General features: G+C 43.5%; 1 protein-coding gene across 1 annotated transcript in view; it reads left to right on the forward strand.

The window, feature by feature from the left end:
• The first annotated feature begins 6,033 nt into the window (after nt 1–6,033).
• The window catches only part of LOC138657703 (chemerin-like receptor 1), a 151,114-nt gene continuing 145,044 nt past the window's right edge, over nt 6,034–12,103 (forward strand). Inside the window, exon 1 of the mRNA XM_069745399.1 lies at nt 6,034–6,171. Within this exon, the coding sequence (XP_069601500.1) occupies nt 6,124–6,171 (48 nt within the window). The 5' untranslated portion in view covers nt 6,034–6,123. The remainder of the gene's footprint in view (nt 6,172–12,103) is intronic.

Genomic DNA, 12,103 nt, shown 5'->3' on the forward strand with positions numbered 1-12,103 from the left:
ACATTTCCCCATGGGGGGTACATTTAAAAAAAATGTTATGAGGATCATAGACACCCTTGTCATAAAATAGACTGGCTGTAGCCGCATAGAACACGTTCACCCTGGTGTTCTAGTGAAGGTAGATGATGAGACGTGGAGGAATCTCTCATTATAAAATAGGCCCAATTTAAAGGAGCAGGTCTTCTAGACTTGGAATGCCCATGCACTAAGTGTATGGGCTGAGAAACATTTCCCCCTAGGGGAGTAAACATTTTTGGGGGTTTCAAATAAGTAACGGGCATCACAAAAACACCCTTGCACATTCACCCTGGTATTATAGTGGTTCTGGATGATGAGGATGAGGAAAAGGAGGAGGATAACACCAAATAGACAAAATCAGGAAGCGTATACCCATGTGTGGTTGTGAAGAGGTGCATGAGAAGACACCTCCCCAAAAAAGACAATGTATTTGAGGTTATATTTTGCTGTTTTCATTTGGTGTTGTACAGGAGTGTTGCCCATCACTTGTTCATTTTTATAAGAGTCAGCCTGTCAGCATTTTAAGTTGATAGGCGGATGCGCTTATCAGTTATAATTCCACCAGCGGCATTAAAAACCCGCTCTGACAGAACACTAGCAGCAGGGTAGGCCAGGACCTCCAAGGCATAGAGAGCCAGTTCATGCTACGTGTCCAGCTTGGATACCAAATAATTAAAAGGCACAGAGAAATTCTGGAGGATGTTTGTATGATAAGCAAGGTACTCCCTCACCATCTTCCCAAACATTTCATTCCTTGTGACTTTACCCCACGCCTCTGGGCTTGGGCGATGGGAGGGTCTAAGAAAACTGTTCCAGAACTTTGCTATTGTTCCCCTGCCTGTGCTGGATTGTACTTCTGTCTCTCTCGCCTGTACTCCTTGGTTGTACAAGAAAGTCTGTTGTCTGCTGCCAGCATTCTCAGATGGGAATTTTTTTTAGTAATTCCGCTACAAGGGCCATGGGGTACTGCACCATTTTAGTACACCTGTCTGCCTCTGGAAGAAGAGATTGAAAGCTCTCTTTGTAGTGTGGGTCCAGAAGTGTCACCAACCAGCAATGAGTGTCACTGAAAATTTTAATAATGAGGGTCGTGGGAAATGCAGCGCAACATAAAGTAAGCCATGCGTGCCAGAATGCTAACATGCAAGACTTCTGTGTCCTCACCAATAGGACAACTGACAATGCTGTCCTCCTCCTCCTCCCTGTCCTCAGGCCATCCATGCTGAACAGACGCTATGACAGCTGTGCTTGTAGTACCCTCTATAGCGCATGAAAGTAGCTCCTGTTCTTCCTCCTCCTCCTCCTCCTCATTGTCTACCAATTCACTTTAGAACGACATGATGCTGGGCTGTGTGTAATCACTCTGTATAGTTCCTTGCTCCATGTTCTCGTGCTCCACCTGCAAAGCATACTCTTTAATTGTGAGCAGAGAGGTTTTCAGAATGCAGAGAAGCGGGATGGTGTCCCTAATTATGGTGTCATCACCGCTCACCATCTTGGTGCAGTCCTCAAAGTTTTGGAGGATGGTACATATGTCTGACATCCATGTCCACTCCTGAGGTCTTATGTGTGGAGTCTGAACTGAATAACGACAGCATTGTTGATGCTGGTAGTCAACAACTGCTCTCTTCTGCGCACAAATCCTTTCCAACATATGCAGAGTAGAGTTCCAAGGGGACATCACACACCAGACGGTGAGCCGCGAGCTGCAAATGCTGCTGAAGCACGGCAAGGGTGGCTGAAGCTGTAGCTGACTTTCTAAAATGGGCAGACAGGTGGCGTACTTTCACTAGCAGATCAAGCAGCTCCAGGTAGCTTTTAAGAAAATGTTGAACGACGAGGTTAAGCACATGGGCCAGGAAAGGTATGTGTGTGAGCTCACCTTGCCTCAGAGCCGCCACCAGGTTCCAGCCATGGTCACACATGACCATGCCTGGCTGCAGGTTCAGTGGTGTCAGCCAAAAATCTGCTCTTTCAGCACTGTCCACAATTCTTCAGCTTTGTGCAGTTTTTCACCTAAGATGATTAGCTTCAGCACAGCCTATTGCCGCTTGTCTGAGGCAGTGCTGCAGTGGTTCCAGCTTCTGATTGATGTGCTAATTTCAGAGAAGAAGGCTGAAGAGGAGGAGAAGGAGGTGCAGGAGCTATAGACTGTGGGGACAACCCTGATTGACGTAGGGTCCGCAATCCTCGGCGTCGGGAGCATGTGTTTCATCCCAAGATCCAACTGGGTCCTGGCTTCCACTATGTTAACCCAGTGTGCCATCAGTGAGATGCACTGTCCCTGCCCACAAGCACTTGTCCACATGTCCATGGTTAGGTGGACTTTCCAAGTTACTGCTTTGTTGAGCGCACGGGTAATGTTGTGGGACATATGCTGGTGTAATTCCGGTACAGCACATAGGGACAAATAGTGGCAACTGGGGACCGAGTACCTTGGGACAGCCGCAGCCATCAGGTTGCAGAAAGCTTCCATCTCAATGAGCGTAAAAGGCCATATTTCGAACACAAGCAGATGAGAAAAGTGAGAATTTAGTAGTGTGGCCTGTGGGGCATTGGCTGGGTATTTCCGCTTGCGTTCCAATGACTGTGGTATAGACAACTTAAGACTGTGCTGGGACAAGGACATGTACGGGCTTGATGATGGTGCTAGTTGACTTTGGACAATAACATTTGCTGGGCACGAGGTATTTTCGCATGCACCGTGGACTGGGGATTGGATTTGACACAAAACAGTGGAAGAAGCAGTGGTGTCACCTGCAGACAGTGTTTCTGGAGCCTGGGGTTTGGCCCACAAAGTCGGGTGCTTTGCTGCCATGTGCCTGATCTTGCTGGTGGTGATCAGGCTGGTAGTTTTTCTACCCCTGCTGATGTGGGCATGGCAGGTGCTGCAAATTGCCTGTTTGAGGTTATCTTCAGAGTCTTTAAAAATAACAAGACTTGGGAAGATCTAACTGTTGGAATGGCAACTTCTCTCATGTTGGTGTTACGGGGAACGGATGCCTGCCTTCTGTTTGCGGCCACCACACAGCTTCTTCCTGCCTGTTTTGGTGCTATGCCTCCTTCCCCATGTGTGCTGCTTTCCTCGCTCTGCATGTCCTCCTGCCAGGTTGGGTCAGTTACTATTTCATCCACCACCTTGTCTTACACATCCACACTCTGCTCCTCCTCCTGACTTTCTGGCAATTGTGTCTCATCATCGTCTGCCTCTTGTAACACTTTCCCAATATCATCTTCGGGTGACTGTGGCTGCTCAAATCTTTGGGCATCGCTACATGCGATCTCATCTGGCCCCACTTCAAGTTGACCGGCCGAGAGCCAGAATCTTTAAAGGGTAAAGTGAACAGCTCTTTGGAGTGTCCAAGTGTGAGATCTGTTGTCTCAGGGCACTCGGCATGGTGGGCGGAAGGAGTATCAGGGTGAGTAATATGTGGTCCAGCCTCATGGCTACTCTGACTTGACCATTTGGAAGATGTTGTGGTGGTGGTTGCTAACTGACTGGAAGCACTGTCCTCTATTCAATAAACAACCGTTTCATACTTCTCTGGTTTCAATGGTGGTGTGCTGCGGTCCCCTAGAAACTGGGACAGGAAGGTCGAGCGAGAAGATGTAGGTTTTTATGGTGGCCTACTTTCAGCTTGGCCACGGCCTCATCCTCTGCATGCACCATCAGCATAACGTCCACTTCTTCATCCCTTGCCCCTTGCTTTGCTCATTTTAATTGAACTACTGAAATATTTTAAAAGTTCAATACAAATGGATTAATTTGAGAAAACTTATATGTGATCAGTGTACTGAAAAAACACACTTTTAGTTCACTGGAATGTTGGTATTTGTTTTATTTTGTTTTTACAAATTGTATTAATAAATAGGGAAAGACACATCAAAACCTGTTCAAAGGAGCACTCAAATGCAACAATTTTTAAACCACAGATAGACGAGGAGTCTGACAGAGAAACCACAATATTCAATACGTGGCCTGGATTTTTAAAACATTTTTTAACCACTAATTGCTGTATAGAACAATGGTAGCAGACAGACTAAGCACTGGACTGTATGCCTGAAAAGCAAGGATTTGGACACCACAGATTGACCGGGCGTCTGATGGAGATAACAGACTGTTTCTATATGTGGCCTGGATTTTAAATTTTTTTTTAACCCAACCACAAATTACTCTATAGAACAAGGGTAGCAGACAGACTAAAAACTGGAATGTATGTCTGAAAAGCAAGTATTTGGCAAGTATTTGGAGACCACAGATAGACCGGGCATCAGACTGAGCTAACAGACTGTTTCAATATGAGGTCTGGATTTGCAAATTTTTTTTAACCCAACCACACATTACTGTATAGTTCAAGTGTAGCAGGCAGTCTAAAAACTGGAATGTATGCCTGAAAATCAAGGATTTGGATACCACAGATAGACCGAGCGTCTGACGGAGATAACAGACTGTTTCAATAAGTGGCCAGGATTTTTTGAAATGTTTTAAACCCAACCACAAATTACTCTATAGAACAAGGATAGCATACAGACTAAAAACTTGAATGTATGCCTGAAAAGCCAGGATTTGGTCCCGCCTGACCTGAGATGAACTCAGCAGCGTGGGGAAATGTTCAGAAACTTTCCCACGCTAATGAATTCATGTCCAATCAGGTGGTGAGACTGCGCAGGCATCTTTTCATTCCAGTTTACACCCATTCGTTCCTCATTTGTTTTGTTGTGCATTTCCTGTTTTGGAGACATATTGCTTGTAGTTTCCGTCCTTGACGCTTTGATGTCTACCTTGGTCTACCTGTATGTTTGCCTTTAACACCCTTCCCATGTTGTTTGTATTGGCTCCACATTTTAGACACAGCTGACTGTGGACAACCAACATCTTTTGCAACATTGGGTGATGATTTACCCTCTTTTAAGAGTTTGATAATCCTCTCCTTTGTTTCAATTGACATCTCTTGTGTTGGAACCATGATTCCTGTCAGTCCACTTGGTGCAACAGCTCTCCAAGGTGTGATCACTCCGTTTTAGATGCAGACTAATGAGCAGATCTAATTTGATGCAGGTGTTATTTTTGGGTATGAAAATATACAGGGTGATTCCATAATTTTTTCCTCAGAATTGGGTGATTCGATAATTTTTCCCCTATGCTTGGTTAAAAAAAGTAACCATTAGTGACTACTACATTTTTTGCTCTTGATTTCTTTTAGTGTTTCTTAAAGCCAGAAAGTTGGACTCAAGCATTCAAACCAAGCACCAGACAATGCTCCCCACGTGCTGAGTGGATCGTCCCCAAGGGCTGTGGGGTACTCGGAGCCAGGTCCTACGGTTCTCAGCACTCAGTGGGGATGTCACGTGGCTGACCCGGTCTGTGGCCCTAGGGGAACGTTTGTTGTAAATTGGGGATAGGTCTTTAAAGGGATGTTTGTGACGCCACCTGTGGTATTCGGTCAGGGTGACCGATGCTGCTTAGGGGTCCGCTGGGGTGATGTTGTGGCAGCTAGATGGTATACCTTCCCACAGGTGAAGTATGTCCCCAGGGCTTCCCAGAGTGTAGGTGGTGGATGGTGCAAGGCGCAGTGAATAACAAGGACACAGGGTTGCAGTCTCTTTACCTCTTACTGAATGCTGCGGATTAGTTTCTAAATTTACACAGCCTACCAATTCCAGCCCTGTGCTGATGAGGGCCTAAAGCCCGAAACACGTGTCCACAGGTAGGAATTGGTTGGCTGTGTAAATTTAGAAACTAATCCGCAGCATTGCACGCTTGGCGGTTCCAAGCGCTCTGGATTAGACTGGGGTGGAAAGAGATGATTTGCATAGCTCCGCCTACTGCAAAGGATTCTGGGTAAACCTGCTATTCTTTGTATTATGCTGCTTGCAAGTACTTTCCGTTTCAGGAAAGCATCCACTATGTAGAAATGTCATAATAGATTCCAGTAAATGTAAAACGGGAAATGAAAGTTACAAACAAAACTTTTAAGTTCGACTGTTTTTTTTTTCCTTTAAGGAAACTACTGTCATTGATAAAACATTCGGCATTACTTAAAAAGTATTGTACAGTAGGGAACGTGACACTGTGCAATAAAGTTCTGGATTAACTGAAATTGTATGCCAGACTTTCAAGGTACTTCAAAATATTTCAAGAAAAGAAAAAAGGTAAAACATTACAATTTCATCTTAGATAATCGTACCATGTATTAATCCTTCACAAAATCTTTCCTAATATTTTGTACACAAGGTTAAGCTGAACACTATGTTTTAGTATCTCAACATTTATTCTAGATTTCAGGTCATGAAAATAATGCAGTTTGCATTGACCTTAACTCACAGCAAAATAAGGTGCAATTTTTACTATCTCTTAGATTAATAACTTTCGGAAAAATAAAAGTAGTCAATGATGCAGTGCTTAAGCATTGGCTTTAAATCTTGTTTTTTTGTGAGACATGATGTAGCATTGAATGACACCACTTATTTTACCATGTAATATACCGTACTCAAAAGCAGGAAAAAAAAAGCCAAATGCTGTAAAACAATGGATGCAATGCAATTCTGACTTTTTTCTTTTTTTAAAGCATTCATTGTACATTAAGAATGACCTGGCAACATAATTCTCCAGATCAGTATAATTGCAGTGATACCAAACTTGTAATTTTTTTTTACCTGTAAAAAACAATTCAGAACTTTGTAAAAAAGTATTTGTTTGTGCCACCATTTTCTAAGAATCTTAACTTTTTCAATTCAATGGAACTGTGTGAGAGACTGATTTTAACCTGGGGAGCTGTAGTTATTTGTTGGTGCCAATTAGGATACATACGATATTTGGATCACTTATTATTGCATTTTTGGATGGATGTGTTGTGAGGGAAAAAACATCAAACAAAGCTTTTACTATAAAGGTTAAATAATTTTATATTTTGATAGATCAGACTTTTGCAACTCAAAACCAAATATTTTCGCTCTTTAAAAACGTTTTTAATGATCTTTACTTTTCTCAGTCCTGCCAGGGGAACTTACACTTGTGCTTGTTTGTTTGCTTTTACTATATAATATACAATACTTCAGTATTACAGTATGTATCGAAAATCATGGTCTCCTATGAACAGGGCCATCTTCAGATTTTTGTTTGCCCTGGGCAAAAGAGTCTCAGTGGGTCCCTTTAACACATACCACGATTCATGATGCACAGATAAGATAGAGAAATATAGGTATAGTACAATGCCCAAGATTTCACTTAATTCTTAAATTACAAGAGTGATATCTATTGTGCATTCTACAATAGCTCAGAAACCGGACAGTATAGTCCTCCATACTGTATTTTGGGCACTACATAGTCCTCCGTACAGAAAAATGAGCCCCATATACTGCTCCATACAGAATAATTTACCCCATATTATGCTTCATACAGTAAAATTAGCCACATATAGTGCTCCATACAGTATAATTAGCCCCATATAATGCTCCATACATAATGAGCCCCATATAATGCTCAATACAGTATAATGAACCCCATATATTGCTCCATACAGTTTGAGCCCCAAATAATGCTCCATACATTATAACGAGTCCCATATATTGCCCCATACAGTGTATACTGGGCCCCACATAATGCTCCATACATGAGCCCCATATAATGCTCTATACAGTATATGATCGGCCCCATATATTGCTCCATACAGAATTGGCCCCATGTAATGCTTTATACAGAATAGGCCCTATATAATGCTCAATACAATATGTGATGGACCCCATATAATACTCCAGAATATAATGGGCCCCATATATTGCTCCAAATAGATTGGGCCCCATACAATGCTCCATATATAATGAGTCTCATATGATGCTCCACATATAATGGGCCCCATATAATGCTCCATGTAAAATGGGTCCCATATGATACTGCATACAGTATATGATGGGCACCATATAATGCCCCAGTACATGATGGGCCCCATATATTGATCCAAAGAGAATGAGCCCCATATATTGCTCCATATAAAATGGGCCCCATATGATGCTTCTTATATAATGGGCTCCATATAATGTTCCATATATAATGGACTCCACATGATGTTCCATTATGTATAAGATGGGCCCATTATAATGCTCCAGTACATGATGGGCCCCATATGTTGCTTCAAACAGAATGGGCCCCATATAATGCTCCATACAGTATATGATGGGCCCCATATAATGCTCCAGTATAAGATGGGCCCCATATATTGCCCCAAACAGAATGGGTCCCCTATAATGATCCTTATATAATGGGCCCCATATAATGCTCCATATATAATGGGCTCCATATGATGCTCCAGTATATGATGGGCACCATATGATGCTCCATATATAATGGTCCCATATTATGCTCCATATATAATGGTCCCCATATGATGCTTCATATATAATGGGCACCATATGATGCTCCATTATATGATGGGCCCCATATAATCTTCCAGTATATGATTGTCCCCATATATTGCTCCAAACATAAAAAAAACTGAAATACTCACCTCTTCTTACTGGCAGCTACTCTTCTCTGGACTTCTCAGCTTCACAGTCTTCCGGTTCTCTGCACCGTGTCTGTTCAGACAGAGGGCACACACTAGTGATGTCATCAAGCCCTCTGATCTGAATGTCACAGTCAGATGGAAGATGCCGCAGTGGAGGAAAGGGGAGAGGCAAGTATACCAAGTAACGGGGCCCTGAGCCAGCTGGTGGGCCCCACTTGTGGGCACCGGCACTGGCACGGGCCCCCATAGCATGCCAGTGTCCCCAATGGCGAGTGGGCCCCCCACCTGCTCAGGGCCCCAGCACTTGCCCTGGATGCCCTGCCTATGAAGCTCATCCTATTTCTAGGATGTACAGGAGTACTAAGATGGCAGCAACAGAGGCATCACATGGGAAGCTGATGAGGCCAAAAGGATGCCCCATCTGGTTTGCATTATTTAAATGACACTGCCAGCGATTGACAGAAGCATTTTAGTAGGTAGAGGCAGGTGTTGGCCGAGTCTGTATACTTGCATCAGACAAAGGACATAATAGTGCATCGTATGTCTGGAGATTGTGACTTGGCAATATATAACTGCACAGTAAATTTTTCCTGGAGGTTTTCAACAATCACCATCATAAGTTGAGCATAGATGTATCAATAGAGCTATGTGCACAACATGTTGATCCCTAAGTAAAAAAAGAAATAAAAAAAAAACTGTAACACAAACTATAGACTACAGATTGCAGGGACCCAAATAACTTCCTTCAAATGCGCCCAAGTTTCCTGCATTCACAACTTTCATTGGTGTGTCTATACACTGAGTGGTTACAGAACCAGAAACGGTGCTGCCATCGTGACTTAACCCAAACGCTGCTGAAGAGAATAACTTCATATTTTTCCCTCAGCGTTCTGCGAAGTGCGGGCACCGGGGAGGTTTATAGTGCTACTGACCTACATATTAACCCCATATCTGCAGGTTAAGGCTACTTTCACACATTAGGTTTTTCACCGCATGCCAGTTCCAGTGTCGCGCCGCAGCAATGGATCCGGCTTATTTTGTGGAAACCGGATGAGACGGATCCATTTTTCAGCCGGATCAGGTGTCCGGATCCGGCGAGAAACCGGATCCGTCCCATCCGGTTGTCATTCGTTTCGTCCAATTTTCCATCCGGTTTTTGATGGATCCGGTTTTTAAAAACGCCCCCTGACAGGCTAAAAATGTGATTGGCCCACTGAAAACGATATATACAGTGTTCCTGCAGCCCATCAGTGACAGGTTGGAGAGGAGCAAGATACAGAGCAAGATGGACGGCATTATTGCGAAGATTCTGCAGAACAACGTGGATTTCATCGTGGAGGCGAATTGATTGAATTGAAAACAATTGTTCTTGAGAAGGAGTGAGAAAGACAGCGCATCATGTTTCTGCGCCGACGCCGTTTGTGGATCCACCCCATCACAGCACAGAGAATGACGCGGGGAGTCTTTTCTACTTTATACATGGAGCTACGAGGACACCCATATAAGTTTTTCAGCTATATGCAGATGAAAGCGGAGAACTTTTATGTATTGGTGGAGCGGATTGAACATCTAATAAGAAGGAGTGATACATATTGCAGATTCTCCATTACACTGGCTGAGCGTCTGATGGTCACTCTTCGGTAAGCATTCTTTTTTTATGTACTCTTGTAGCGCACATTCATTGATTGATATTTTGAATTTGCAGTAATTTCTGCCTTGCTTTTGTTCACAGATTCCTAGCTACTAGAGAATCCCTGTCTTCACTACATTTCCAGTTCAGACTGAGAATTTCAACCATATCTGGAATAGTGAGGCACACTTGCCGTGCAGTGTGGGACTCTCTGCATGATGAATCCATCCCACATCCCACAATGCAGACATGGTTGGAAGTAGCTGACAGATTCCAGGAAGTGTGTTAGTTTCCCAATTGCTTGGGCACGATGGATGGGAAGCATATCAGTATCGTGAAACCGGCTGGTTCTGGATCCGACTATTTCAACTATAAAAAGTACTTTTCCATCGTGCTGATGGCTATCGCCGATGCGGATTACAAATTTGTTGCAGTGGAAATTGGGGCATATGGCCGCTCAAATGATTCACAAATTTTAAAACTGTCTTCTATGGGGAGGCATTTGTATGGACAAACCTTTCAATTCCCCCCCTAGACCACTGCCTCAAACCTCTGAGCCACCAGTGCCCTTTGTTTGTGTTGGGGATGAAGCCCTTCAGCTTTCAGAACATCTTTTGAAACCCTACTTCAGCCGTGGTTTAAACAATACTAAAAGAATTTTCAGCTACCGACTCACACGTGCACGGAGAATGGTGGAGTGTGCGTTTGGGATCTTAACCGCCAAATGGAGAGATCTCCTGACATCCATTAACTTGAAGACAGATACTGTGGATGAGGTAGTGAAAGCTTGTTTTGTCCTGCACAATTATGTGCTATCCAAGGAACAGATTTCCATTGCGGACTAGTCTGAACAAATCACCTTGGCTGATTATAGCAACCAAACGTATAGAAGTTCTGACACTGTTTCCAGAATTCGGGATCAATTTGCAGAATATTTTATTTCACCGGAAGTAAGAATACACTGGCAGGATGAGAGAGTTTAAAAAATTTGTCTTGAACATAGTAACAACTTTTTTACCTTTTACCCATGTTGTGTACCTGTTTGGGTAGTACCCAAAGTATTGAACCTTTTATCCAAGTTGTGTACCTGTTTGATTTTACATTTTACCAAAGTTGTGTACCTATTTGGTTTTACCTTTTACCAAAGATGTATACCTGTTTGGTTATACCTTTTACCCAAGTTGTGTACCTGTTTGGTTTTACCTTTTACACAAGTTGTGCATCTGTTTGGGTTGTACCCAAAGTATTTTACGTCTGATCAATAAACCTTGTTTAACCAAAGTGTTATCTATACCTTATAAAGAATAAATACAAGATAGCTGTAAACAACACAGTTTTATTACATTTTTTTTAAATAACAAAAACAAACTTTTATTTTGAAAAACAAAAAAAACCTTTATTTTGCAGCACACAAAACTATAGATTGGAATAAGTCGGGGTGGACATAGTGCTGGAGGGGCTGTCAGATAGGGACACTTCGACAATGGGAGTGTGGAGAGAGGAATGTGTTGGTGGTGGGGAAGGATCAATAGGTAGTGGTGAAGGAGTGGAGAAGGCAATTGAGCGGGTGGACAGGAAAGTGGGATTGGGGTTTGGAGTTTGGTAGGATGGAGGGGTGTAGGTGATGTTTTGGGAGGATTGGAAGGCAGAAGCAGTGATGGGTGGAGAAGAGGGTTGGGAAGGAGGTGAAAGAAGCTGTTGGTAGTGGGCAGGGAGAGGAGGAGTGGATGAAGTAGATGGGAAGTGGCATGGGTTGGGATCAACATATTGGTGGGAAGGGGCACGGATGGACGCTGGTAGTGTGGCTGGTGGTAAGGGGCATGGGAACACTGTGACGGTTGTGGCTGGTGGGACGGGGTACGGGCACGATGTGGTTGATGGTGGGGTTGGTGGAATGGGGCACGGGCACGTTGGTGGTAGGGGTCAGGAGGATGGTAGTGGCTGTAGTGAT

Source organism: Ranitomeya imitator, chromosome 1, assembly GCF_032444005.1.
Source record: "Ranitomeya imitator isolate aRanImi1 chromosome 1, aRanImi1.pri, whole genome shotgun sequence".
NCBI classification, from domain to species: domain Eukaryota; kingdom Metazoa; phylum Chordata; class Amphibia; order Anura; family Dendrobatidae; genus Ranitomeya; species Ranitomeya imitator.